At 45.0% G+C, this 13,688-nt stretch overlaps 1 protein-coding gene across 1 annotated transcript in view; it reads right to left on the reverse strand.

Moving 5' to 3' along the window:
• The window catches only part of Ank3 (ankyrin 3), a 594,813-nt gene that overhangs the window by 125,590 nt on the left and 455,535 nt on the right, over positions 1-13,688 (reverse strand). Inside the window, exons 16-19 of the mRNA XM_059281286.1 lie at positions 13,171-13,269; positions 12,779-12,877; positions 5,484-5,681; positions 4,647-4,745 (exon numbers count right to left, since the gene is read on the reverse strand). Of these exons, the coding sequence (XP_059137269.1) occupies positions 4,647-4,745; positions 5,484-5,681; positions 12,779-12,877; positions 13,171-13,269 (495 nt within the window). The remainder of the gene's footprint in view (positions 1-4,646; positions 4,746-5,483; positions 5,682-12,778; positions 12,878-13,170; positions 13,270-13,688) is intronic.

The raw sequence follows: 13,688 nt of genomic DNA on the forward strand, positions 1-13,688 counted from the left end.
CAGCCCACTGTAGTAGGCAGGGGCACAGACACAGTCAAACGTGAGTTCTTGCTGTCTACGTATGAACTTGACCTTGGTATAGATGCTCTAGTTCAGGGAGGTTCTCAACCTGTGAGTCATGACCCCTGGGGGTGGAGTCAAACGACCCTTTCACATGGGTCACCTAACACTATCAGCAAACACAGCTATTTACGTTACCATTCACAACAGCAGCAAAATTACAGTTATGAAGTAGCAACAAAAATAATGTCATGGTTGGGGATCACCGCAGCATGAGGACCGGTATTAAAGGGTCCCACACTAGAAACGTCGAGAACCACTGCTCTAATTAAAGAAAGCCGACCCACTTCTTCACTGGAGCCCATGACTGACACAAAGTGACCCATCTTTTCTTGGACGGGCAGCCAGTGACTCTCAGGGGCTGTCCACTCATTCTTAATTTGTTTTGTTTTGTTCCCCGCCCCCATCTCTTCTTCTCTCTGAAAATATATACGTGTACATCAAACTTAAATTATTACTTAAAAAGTCATGATACTCTGGAGATGGCAGATGGCTTGGCCAATAAAAGGGTTGCTCTGCAAACAGGAGGACTTGAGTTTAATCCCCGAATGTGTACCAAGCATACACACAAACTGGATGGTGGCGGCGCACATCTTTAATCCAAGCATCCAGAGACAGGAAGGTCTTTGAGTCCAAGGTCAGCCTGGGCTACACAGAGATACCCTGTCTCAAAAAACCAAAACCAACCAACCAACCAAACAAACCCCACAAAAAATAACCAAACACACACACACACACACACACACACACACACACACACTCACTCACTCACTCACTCACAAATACAAGTACATCTGGACATACACAAACACAAATATGCAACACACACAGAATACTGTAGAATCTTTCTTAAGAATTAGGTGACACTACCACTTTCAGGGTCTCTGTCCTGTCTCTGTTGATGACAACCCAGGCATTTACGAGGCAGACAGCACTGACCCAGTTCACAGTGTCTCTAGAGAGACATGGAAGAGATTCCCCCTGTTCATCAGGGTCGGATTCTCCTGCCGAAGACAGGCACGTGTCATTAGGGTGGCCCCAGCAAACTGTCATCTTTAGTTTTGAAAAGGGGGTGCCCAATGGCCACAGAGATGGGGCAGAGGAGAAAAGAGCTAGCTGCTTTTCTAGAGCACCCACATGGTAGCTCACAACTGTCTGTAAGTCTAGCTCACGGGGGATCTGATGCTCTCCTCTGGCTTCCACTGGCACCAGGCATGTGCATAGACATACATAGAGGCAAAACACCCACACACATAAAGGGAATGCCTAGACCACAGTTGACAGTGGATGGTGAAAACGTATTTTGATGGACATACTGACTGGCTCTGGTCACACTTTGCTCCACAAACTGTCAGAGACCCCAGTCACACTGATGAGGCTCTCTTGGTACAGTTACTAGAATCATTGACGTTCTGCTAGCCCTGGACCCCTTCCTGAGTGATGGCAGATCTCCTTAAGTGGTACTCAGAATGCATTGGCCTGCTTGATGGGGTTCTTCCTCCTTAGTGCCGAGAAATCAGACATGGCACCCATGGTCAGAATGTTGTATGTACAGGAGGCTTGAGTATAGAGTCCATTCAGTTCTTATCACCGTCAATTTAGCTGTCTAAAAAAACCTTTATTCCAAATTCGGTGGTAAAGAGGTCAAGATGATATAGGTATTTCACTAATATTCATATTTAAATGTTCTTCACGGTTTTGTTTTTCAAGACAGGGTTTGTTTAGCATTGGCTGTCTTAGAACTAGCTCTGTAGACCAGGCTGGCCTCAACTCAGAGATCCACCTGCTTCTGCCTCCTGAGTGCTGGCATTAAAGACGTGCCCTGCCCCTACCACCTGGCTTATTCTTTGTGTTTTTAACTTGCACAATAACACAACATTCTCCAATAGCTCTTGTGCCAAATGTAGTAGGTTTAGAGAGTGAGTCACTTTGAGTATTCAAACATGCCATTTAAATGTTTAGTTTTCCACCCACTCTGGGTGAGATGCTAAGTTGTCATAATGGACTGATGGGCCTATGTGACTGTGGTCTTTCCTTGTCTATGCTCCCCTCCCTGCCATCTACAAACTGAGGTCATCTCTACTATTCTGTCCTCTGAGAAACTAGCCTTCTTGCTGTCCCAAAGCATTTGTTAAAAATACATGTGAATGGGGGCAAGTGAGAGGGCTCACCAGGTTTGAATGGTTGCCAAGCCTGATGACCTGAGCTCAAGTTGCATCTCTGGAATTCCTCATAGAAGGAGAGAACCGACTCCCAAAAGCCTTCTGATGTCCACACGTGTGCTGTGGCAAGTTTCTTGCACTCACGCATACATCACATGCACAGTAATAATAAATAATATTTTAACACGTGTACAGCCAAGAAGAGTCACATTGTACTCACAGAAATGGGCTCTTTCATTCCCAGGATGCCCAGATAAAAATGGCATCATGCAAAGACATGCCTAGAGACAGGCAACTTGAGAAATTCTTTCCAGCTAGCAGTAAGAAATGATGGGAAGTGCCCGGTGCACAGTGCTCGCTATTATCATCTCATGCACATCACAGGTGCTCAGGAAATATTTGAAATCTTTGGTAAATAAGGGAATGAAAAAGGAAAGTAAGAAACAAGAGAGGGCTGGCTGTCATACTCGCGAAACTGGACAGATGTATTTGTGTAAGAAGAGGTGACAGAAGCCAGGCATGGCCACCTGTGCTTGAAATCCCAGTGTTAGGTGGCAGGGAAAGGTGGATCCTGGGAATTTGCTGGCCAGCCAGTCTAGCTGAAAGGGCAAGCTTCACATTTAGGATGAGACCCCTTCTCAGAAACGAAATAAGGTGGGGAGCAGATAGAGAAGATCCCTGACATTCTCCTTGGCCTCCACACATGTACACATATGCATGCCCACCCATGCGCAGGCATACACCACACACGAACACACCTCCCAAATACACGCATGGGGGAGAAGTGACAGGCTCAGGTGGAAGGCTCTGGCTGGCATTTCTGAGGTATTCATCCAATACTTTTTTAATATCACCATGCGCCTTCTGTGCGGCATGACTCAATCACAGAATGAAACCCTCACTGTCTCGTCCACATCTTAAGCTGTCAGTCCTGGGCTTTCTCTGCACTGAGCACAGTCTTCCTCAGGGACACCTCCACCACAGCTACAGCCTCTGCCCCGCTCAAGGACTGTTTGCTTGCAAAGAACGTTTGCTAATTTACTAGGTGTTGAGTCTTTTAATATTGTCATGACTAGCTGCTTATAATACTTACTATTACTCAAAAGGCTAGTTCCATGGTAGTGTGCTTGCCTAGCATGTATAAGGCACTAGGTTTGATTCCCAGCACTCCAAAATAAATAGATAAATGAATAAAAGAATGTTATTAGATAATATGGTTCATAAAGATCCATAGAATACTGAAAAATATTTTTATAAATAGCCTTTTAAATAAAAAATTACTTGTATTTATTTACTTATTTAGTGGTGTGTGTGTGTGTGTGTGTGTGTGTGTGTGTGTGTGTGTGTGTATTTGCTAACAATGTGTACAGGGCAGTGAGCTGCTCTTACCTCAAATCTACCCCTGATCCCATTCAGAACTAATCCATGTATGTACAGGAATGTTTGTATGCACAACATGACATGTAACAGGCATTCATGTCTTTGAAATGGGGTTTTACATGCTGAAAACTCAGCATGCAACTCACTATAGAGTGCAGGCTGCCCCTGAACATGTGGCAACCCTCCTGCCTCAGTTTACCAAGTGTTGAGATTACAGAGATGAGCCACCATGCCGAGCTCAGCATTGTTTCCTCATAATAAACTGACACATATTAGGAAAGAATGGTGTAGTAGAGCACATCTTTAATCCCAGCATTTGGGAAAGAGAGGCAGGTGGAGCTCTGTGAGTTTGAGGCCAGCCTGGTTTACACAGTGAGTTTCAGGCAGCCAGAGCAACACAGAGAGACCCTTTTTCAAATGTTCAGAGAAAAAAGATAGACATGAAATTGTATCTTTTATAGTAACACCGAATACCCATTTTCTTATCTGTGCTTGTCCTGTGACATTGTATGATACTAGTCAGCATTTCACGTCTTTTTGGAAGCAGTATTTTACCAGAGGGGAAGGGAGGAAAATAGAGAGAGGAAATTAAAAAGAGGAGAAATCACGGGTCAATGCACAGACAATAAGGGATTCATAAAGCGAACAACTGAATATTCCTGTATCGATCGCTCTTTTATGAATCACACAGAATAAACTTCAATTGCCACCAAGTTTTCCTTTTTTCTGTCTTTCTTTTTCTTTTTAAAGTCACTCACAAAACCTACAGCATTTGCACACTTCTCCCAAAGCAGATTTGTGACAGGATTCCCGGTAATAATATAGAATCTTGACATGTAGCCAAAGAAGAACTTGGGCCAATAAAGTTGAGAGTGTCTGAAATGCCATGACCAGAGATTGGCCCTTGAACAGAAGTGCCGTCTGTGGCTGACAGGGTCAGGGCAGCTTCCTGTCCAGGCCATGGCTGCAGCTTTCCTGCTGAGGTTGGTCACTCCAGGGCACTTGGTAGGGCTCCTTCCTTGCTGAATGGGAAGGGAGATGTACCTTTGTCTGTGCATCCACGTGGGCCCCTTGGTTGACGAGAACTTCAGCCACATTCACTCTGTCTTCTTGCGCAGCCAGATGGAGTGGGGTGAGGCCGTTCTGCAAGAGATTCCAAGGGTGTGGTTGTCAGTCATAAAGAGGGGTGAGTGCATGCATGTGGCTGGGTTTGAGATTTGGCATGTGAATTCTAGGAGAGTAGCCTTGACTCTTTAAAAAAAAGTATCTACAGAGGAAGGACGTGGACCACTGGGTTTATGAATCCCATGTCAGCAATGCAGACCATAGGCTTCATAAAAAATTATCAGGGTACCCCAGAGTGGCAGAGGATGCTCCCCACAGACTCAATATTGCTCAGGACTGTGACATTGATCCATCTGGGGCCCCCTTCCTTCTCATTCACTTCTTTGCAGTGGTATTTTTAAAGCAAAGATAAGCGAGCATACTGCCTTCCTCCAATGTATGTGGGTGCTCACCACTACACATCAGAGACTCTTAAAAACAAAACCACACTGGAGTTTTAACACATGATCGGTGGTGTTAACATCAGCAAAAACATCAATGGTAATTATTAAAATACTGTATTATTCCATAAGGTATGGTGTTACGTGATGGTAATGTTCTTGCTCTATTAACAAACTTGTGTGGGTCGGTTCTCTTCTTCCACCGTGTAGGTTCCGGGATCGAACTCAGGGCATCAGGCTTATCAACACTTGTCTTACCTTGCTGAGTCATCTTGCCAGCCTTGCAAATTCTCTGACTCCAAAATTTTGATCAACTTTTAGACTTTTCTGAGGACTTAATTTCTATTATATTATAGAAGAACAAGAAGAGAGTTACCTTATTGCTCAGGTTCACGTTCGCGTTTCGACTGAGGAGCAGCGATACCATGTCCACATGGCCTTCCTGAGCTGCGAGATGGACGGAGGCAATCCCTTGCCGGGTAACCGCGTTCGCATCAGCACCATACTCCAGCAGAGAAGTCGCAATGTCCATCTGGTTCTTCTTGGCAGCAATGTGCAGCGGTGTATAACCATTCTGTCAAAACCAACCACTCGTCATGTCTACTACCAACCAAGAAAAAAAATGCACACGGTCCATTTTCAAACACTATGCTTCCCTCTCTAGTGGTTCTCTCCAACTGCATGAAAAACTCTGACCAAGTAAAGAAATGGTACTAAGCCAAACTATCTTGAGTGCAGTTTTGAGTAGAGAAAACTACAATTTAAAATAACAGAGTTGGCATACTATTAGTTTTCGGAAAAGGAAATCTACAGTAGTAGGTGCTCAATAAATATTACTGTGTTTCAACTGGGGTTAGAGGAGCAAGCCATAGGCTACCATGGGGACATGCGCAGATCCATTCAAAGTTCCGTTCTTCAAATCAGCTTAGTGTCTACTATGGTTTGAAGTGTGTCCCTTGCCTTCATGTGGTGGAAACTCTGCACTCAATGCAATGGTTCTGGGAGGTGGAACCTGTGAAAGGTGGTGAGGCTGCAGGATGCCCTTGAAGCTGAGATGGAGAAAGGGGGCGATGGGGGGTGTGATTTGTCAAGGGTGTGGGCTATGGGGTGAGCGGTTTATGGAGGGGGGCAGGCTGTAGAGAGACCAATCTTCTCAGAAGACGAGTTTAGCTCCCTGCCACTCTCTTTCTTTGCCCTTCCACTTTGTGCCGTAGAATGACCCAGCAACAAGCTCCATGCCGGATGGATGAGAACGCCTCGGTCTTGGCCTTCCCAGCCTCCAGGATAGTAAGAAATCCCTGCTCCTTACCAGTGTGATGCCAGAGCCGCCCCTAAAGAACAAAGACACCGTGTACTGCCCTCAAACTTGCAATCTTTAATCTCTACGGGAGTTGTTTTTTCTCGTTGATTTCTGGTGGCCTATCTGTCTATACTTGATAGCCAGACCTGTCACCTTGCGGGTGTCCAGAAATGTTATCATTTCAGGTTTCCCTGGCTTGCCTCACTCTCCCAAGAACGCTTTCCCGAAGCCTGTCTATGAAGATGGCGTGTAGCAGTTGGAAATTCAACTCAAGGGCCACACCCTCAGTGAAGCAGGCTGCCTCTTTTCCGCGATCCATTTCCAACACTCAGAAACCACTCTGTCTTTAACCCCAGAACTGGACATTTAGTGGCCTGCTCTTACTTACATATTTATTACTTCTTACTGTAGTCTGAAGCTATTTGGGTACCGCCTGTGGTACCCTTACAGCACAATGTTTCAATGTAATAGGCACAAGTAGATTACACAAAGAAAGGAGCCTTCAGAGACAGAATCAGATTCACTAACGCTGTCAGAATACTTGGCTGTTCTTCCCTCAGTTGGCCCCAGATGCTCAGCTGTAGACAAAGTTCCCTGTTGATCAGTTGGGCCTCAGGAGCCTTGAGTGTCTGACCTGAGAAAGTGCCTTCTGAGACTTTGCCATGCATAAGAAGTTCAAGATTGCCCTAGGATACAGACATGAACTTGACCATAGCAAGTGGAAGTGCAGAGTGGAAATGTCACCTCTAGAGTCCTCAGACTGGCTGAGCCAGGGCAGGAGGAGGTTTTATATTCCTATTTTTAGTCTTGACCTATGCCATGTGGAAACACCAGCTACCCTGAGAAACATTTGGCCCTCTGACCAAATGCTCCGACACACCCTTCAGAGACCTATGCCTCCACAGCCCAGCAGAGCACTGGACTGTGTCCAAGGCCACAGTGTAAGACATGAGGGCGGGAGACAGCTAGCTACCTTCCATCCCTCCACGAAAGAGAAAACTCACAAAACAGTACTAACAGAAGAAGCAGGATCAGTCAATATGCCTAACACTAACAATACATCTGTGGTTTTACTTTTACAAGGGACAGAACATTCAGCTGAGCTGGGTGTGGTGTTGCATGCCTACAATTCCAGCATTTGGGAAGCTGAGTCCAGCCTAAGCTACATGGTGAGATCCTGTCTCAAAAACAACAAAGAAACAAACAGCATCAATAAGAGAGGAAAGAAAAGATCATGAATCAGTCACTTTCCAGCTCCAACTAGTGTAGGGTAGTTTGCTATCCTTTCAGACGTGACGATCTTGCTATCTTCTAACACAACCCACAAATTACAGGTCCTAAGAAACAATTCTCTAAAGAGCTCTAACAATTCTGTATAACGTGTGCCAGGTCTAGACAAGACACACTTTTGTTTGCTTGTGTGTTGAGACAGGGTTTCTCTGTGTAGCCCTGGCTGTCCTGGAACTTGCTCTGTAGACCAGGCTGGCCCCTTTCTCCCGAGTGCTGGAATTAAAGGTGTGTGCCACCATTGCCTGGCTGACACATGCTATTCTTTATGGTTCTCAACCTTCCCAATGCTGGGACCCTTTAATACAGTCTCATGTTGTGGTGACCCCCAACCATACAATTACTTTCGCTGCTACTTTGTAGCTGCGATTTTGGTACTGTTAGGAATTTTAATGTAAATATCTGTGTTTTCAGATGGTCTGAGGTAACCATGTGAAAGGGTCATTCAGCACTCTCTCCTCCCCCTAAAAGGGGTCATGACCCACAGATACAGAACCACTTCTTCAGAGGCTCATCCTGGCTCCTTCTGAGGTACAAATGATAGTCTAAGGTAAGAAAACCAAGATCTCAGACACTCTTGGGAAATACTTTGAGTCAGAGGCAAAGAATTTATCCAGAGACTCACAATACAATTCTGAGTTTTGGGGGGGAGGGAGGAGAATGGCATCAGGCCGGCAGATAGACTTGTCACCGGAGCAGTAGCTAAGCGCTTCCATCTTATCAGAAAGTTGAAAAGAGAGAGAGAGAGAGAGAGAGAGAGAGAGAGAGAGAGAGAGAGAGAGAGAGAGAGAGAGAGAGAGAGAGAAAAGAGAGACACTGGTCCTGCATGGACTTTTGAAACTTCAAAGCCTACCTCCAGTGACACACCTCCTCCACACCGAGGCCACACCTCCTAATCTGTCCCAAAACAGTTCCACCAACCAGGAACCAAGCATTTAAATATATGAGCCTATGGAGCTATTCTCATTCAGTCTACTACAGATATTAACATCCAACAAAGTGAAAATGGATGGATATTAATTTCCACTACCATTGTGGTGGTTTGAAAGAAAATGGTCCCAAAGGGAGTGGCACTATTAGGAGGTGTGGCCTTGTTGGAGTTGGAGGAAGTGTGTCATGGTGGGGATAGGCTGTGAGCTCTCCTATGCTCAAGCTATACCCAGTGTCACAGTTCACTGCCTGTTGCCTGCAGATCAAGATGTAGAACTCTCAGCTCCTTCTCCTGCACCATGTCTGCCTGCATGCTACCATGCTCCCTGCCATGATGATAATGGGTTAAACCTCTGAAACTGTAAGCCATCAAAATTAAATGCTTTCCTTTATAAAAGTTGCTATGGTTATGGTGTCTCTTCACAGGAATTGAAACCCTAACTAAGACAACCATGTAGTAAAATATATACTAAACTTTCCTATTTCAAGTGTTTTTTAAAGGTGGTGGTAAACTTTCCTATTTCAAGTGTTTTTTAAGGGTGATGGTTAACAGCATGAAGTCAGCCACACGTTGCCCAAACGTCACCATCTCCCATCCCTGCCAACTCCTCCTCTTCCTCAGCTGAACTCTGTGCCCATTAACCTAGTTCTCCGCTTCTCTCCACCCCAACCCCTTCTTTACCCATCTCTGAAGATGATGCCATCATTCTAAGTGGGTAGTGCATGTTTGTCTGTGATTGGCTGATGACGGTCAGCATACAGCCTTAAGCGTCTTCCATGCGGGTGTGTGTCAGAATCTCTCTCCTTAAAGTGCAATAGGACTGACAGACTCAGAAAGACAGATATCCCAAGATCAATATGAAGGGGACAGAGGATAAGAAAGAGTCATGAGCAAGTGACTCTGGCCAAAGTTCTTATACACATGCATAGAAATTTCATAATTGTTACAAGCACAGGCTTGTACCTTTAGGACAGATTCCACAGCCTGAATCAGGCCACACCTCTCTGCAGCTCTCTCTGGGACAGAGTTAAGAAGGTGTTGGTGCTGTGGACTAATTGCTGCCCACGCCTGATTTATGACCCTACCCAGTGCCTGCTCCTCTCTGTGCCTTGTCATATACACGGTGCCGAGCTAAATCACAGGATGGGAAATTTCCTGCCGCCCCAAAAGGTTACAAACAGTCAGATGTTCCCTTCGCTCTTGGGATTGCTCTGGAGGCTCTGACTGGAGATTTGTTAAGAAATCTCTCTGAAGAAGCTACCCTGGCTTCCCTTCATCATCCCTCTCATGACTTTTCTCTCTCTCTCTCTCTCTCTCTCTCACTCCCTATCCCTATCTCTTTCATTTTTTGTTTTTGTTTTTGTGTTGTTTTGTTTTTCAAGATAGGATTTCTCTGTGTAGCTCTGGCTGTCCTAGAACTCGCTCAGTAGACCAGGCTGGCCTGGAACTCAGAGATTCGCCTGCCAAGTGCTGGGATTAAAGGCATGTACCACCACTGCCTGGCCATTCTCTGTCTTAATGAAGCTTCTTTCCAGGTTTTAAAAAGATCCTCTCCTTGCCTTTTAAGGCCTCATCATGTTCAGCTCTCCATGTAGTATCCCGTCCCTCCCACCTCAGGGCCCAATCACTCTTGTCCTCTAATAAACATTGCATTGAAGGGAATTATGGGTCCCTGATCAGCTCCGTTTCTATATCAACTTCTTCTGTTTTTCAGGCATGACAGCACCAACACTGGTTATTTTGTATAATTTATGTATAAAAAAATTACAATAAAGCTGGGTGGTGGTGGCACATGCCTTTAATCCTAGCACTTGGCAGGCAGAGGCAGGTAGATCTCTGTGAGTTTGAGGCCAGTTTGGTCTACAGAATGAATCCCAGAACAGCCAGGACTACACAGAGAAACCCTGTCTCGAAAAACAAAAACAAAAACAAAAAATTGCAATAAAAAAGCCTACCTTTCCCTTTCAAGGCTAAACAACCCTCCATGCATGCATACAGCTCATGTTTTCTTTAATCATGCATACATTGACAGATACTGGACGGCTTCACCCTTTGGGGCTGTCCTGACTAGTGGTTCTTTCTATTCCTGAATTTTTTTCTTCTAAAGTCTTCTTTTCTTCTAAAAGGTTTTTTTGTTTGTTTGGGTTTTGTTTTGTTTTTTGGTTAGAACATGGTCCAAGGAGTCCTGTGAGGGGAATTCTGAGTGCATCTGAGAAAACTCCAAGAAAACAAAAGTCTGGTGACCTCAGTTTCTCCAGAAACATGGAATTGTTCTTGGAATGTGCTTTCATGTCCCTCCCAGGTGTAGCAAATAGGAGTGAGTTTGCTTTAGATTATTCATTACAACCGGCTATTGTTACTACTTTATATGCCTCTATGGAAAAATGTGTTCTTGCCATATGAGGCTTGTCCAGCACATGGGGCTTATCCTTGTGATACTCATGTGACTCTTAGCCCTCAAAGTATAAATCGTCTGAGGCGCTGCATAGAGTTGGCTCTTGTATGCAATTTAGTCTGCTTCACTTTTAGCTTCCACTCTCCCAGGGTCACATTGCCAACTAAAGCAGTAAATAGTGTTGTTGTTGTTGTTGTTTGTCAAAGGCTTAGGTGCGACAGCTTTCCTCACAACAGAGCCAATGCCAAGGTGGACACTGTGAGTTAAAGTATTTAGAATTTGATTTTTGAGCATATTTCACTGAGTAGAACAAATGACTTAAGAATGCAGAAGGGAGGTTCTGAGGACGAACCTGCACCCTTGGGTGAGGAGAGATAATGTCAGGTAAAGACATTGGGTGCCGAACCTACGACTCTGGAACCTTCACGGTAGGAAGAGAAAACCAACTCCTCTAAGTTTTCCTCTGACTACCACATGTCTATACACACACACACACACACACACACACACACACACACACACACACAAATAAATAACAACAATAACAAAAACCCACCACAACAATAGCAACATCCTCTCTAATGGAAGAAGTATCCAGAACCTTCTCTCTTACAATATTGCCACCTAGAACAGACCAGGCTCATTGACCTGAGATGTGATGGGCATAAAAATGAAGAACACTCAAGGCATGGCTCAAAAGCATTAGGGACCCAGAGGGTCCTTCAACCAATTAAACACATTAAAAGAATTTCAAAAAAAAGTTTCAGAATCTGGTTTGTACTGGTTCAGCATCATGTCACAGCCATCCAGTCAGCGACCAAACACAACCTTAGCCAACAGCACTCTATGAATGCATCCTTAAGGAAGCTGCATTATGGTGTACTGGGTCAGAATACCGAGGCAACACAATTGCCGAATACACTACGCTTTGTGTTTTCTTCCCAGAAGTCTAAGATATCTACTGGTCAAAAATCCCCTAACAAGATGACTAACAGTCCCCTCAACAGTAATAAAAACCCGCACAGAAACTCTTCATGCTGTTCTGTGAAACATCAAGCACACGCAGGCAGTGTTTTTCTGGCCAGGAAAATGCAATGTGTGTTTTTATAAGTTTTTATAAATCAGAACGTGTGTGTGTGTGTGTGTGTGTGTGTGTGTGTGTGTGCACGTGCACGTGCCAGAGACTGATGTTGGATATCTTCCTCAATTGCTTTTCCACTTTATTCTTTTGAACCAGGGTCTCTCACTGACTCTGCAGCTTGATGATTGGATTAGATGCACTGCCAGCAAACCCCACCAGTCCTTCAGTCTGTCTTCACAGCTCTGGGACTGCAGGTTGTGTGCCTCCATGCCCGGCTTCTTACATGGGTGCTGGGGATCTGGACTCAGGTACCTAAGAGCATGTAGCAAGCACTTTACCAAACTCAGACATCTCGCTCTCACAAGTCAGAGTCTCTTATTCCCTTAGGTTCTGCTTATATTTTCAAGATGGCTGAGGAGTATTCCAGCTCTCTTCCTACTCCAAGTTCCAGGATGTCCTGGATAGCCCAAAGAAATCAACGGATACATATTTATTGAGCATCTACCACATGAAGTGACTACATAGTGCAAGGCATATAGATTCCTGGCAATTCTGTCTGCAAATTTTATAAGCCAGGTCTAAACAACGAGGACGCTACAGAATTAGCAAGAGGGGATCCTTATATAGAGACAGATGGATGATGCACACTCAATTCTTAGGCTGTGAATTACAAGTACCTTTGCGGCTGCGTGAGGTGAGGCTCCCTGGTCCAAAAGCAGAAGGGCCACTTTCTGATTATCATAATGCGCTGCTACGTGCAGTGGAGTTAGCCCGCTCTGAAAACACGTGCAGAGACAACAACCAGGGTCAAAAGGGTCTTAGTAGGAGATTCCTAGTTGTAGGAAATGGGATTAGACTGCATATGACAGACAACAGCATTCACATTCAGGTTCCATTGTATGTGGACCCGGCGTTCACCGGATCCCAAGTATAGTCTTCACCCTAGTGAGACTTCAATATGACTTAGGTACCATCAAAGCAGCTGGGAGGGTGGGTGGGGTTATTATCAAGTGTTGGTTTGTTAGTGTGGAAGTGGCCTGCTATGGGGCGGCTGATGACGTCATCATACCTTCCCAGCAGCATCCGGAGACGCACTCTTCTGAAGCAGGAGATTGGCTACTTCAAGCTTTCCATATTTCGCAGCCACGTGGAGAGGAGTGAATCCCTTCTGAGGAAGGAAATGGAAAAACATCATGAATGGAGGTGACACTGGGCAGGACTTCTTGGGGCTGATGGCTTATTCTAGTGATGAAGATGAGTTCTGCGTATGTGTAAAGACCCAGATAGCACATAACAACTGAAGACTGCTCTAATCCATAGGGACAAGCAGAATAGACCTAATGGGTGTGTCTAACCTGCAACCTGTAGGACCATAGGTGTCTCAAGATAGCTGTGATTGTGGCCTAGCACAGTTATAGACCACAGGGTTGTGTAACAGTGTCAAAAGCTTGGATACCTCTAAAGACAAAGAGAATATTTTCCCCTCTGCTGACTGAATCACACCATTCACTTATGTGGGGACTCATCAGGTAAGTCTGATAAGCCTGATCTGGTAATTATTCCAGTGCTCTTTGGGGATGTCATACT

Source organism: Peromyscus eremicus, chromosome 16_21 (genome assembly GCF_949786415.1).
Source record: "Peromyscus eremicus chromosome 16_21, PerEre_H2_v1, whole genome shotgun sequence".
Classification (NCBI taxonomy): Eukaryota; Metazoa; Chordata; class Mammalia; order Rodentia; family Cricetidae; genus Peromyscus; species Peromyscus eremicus.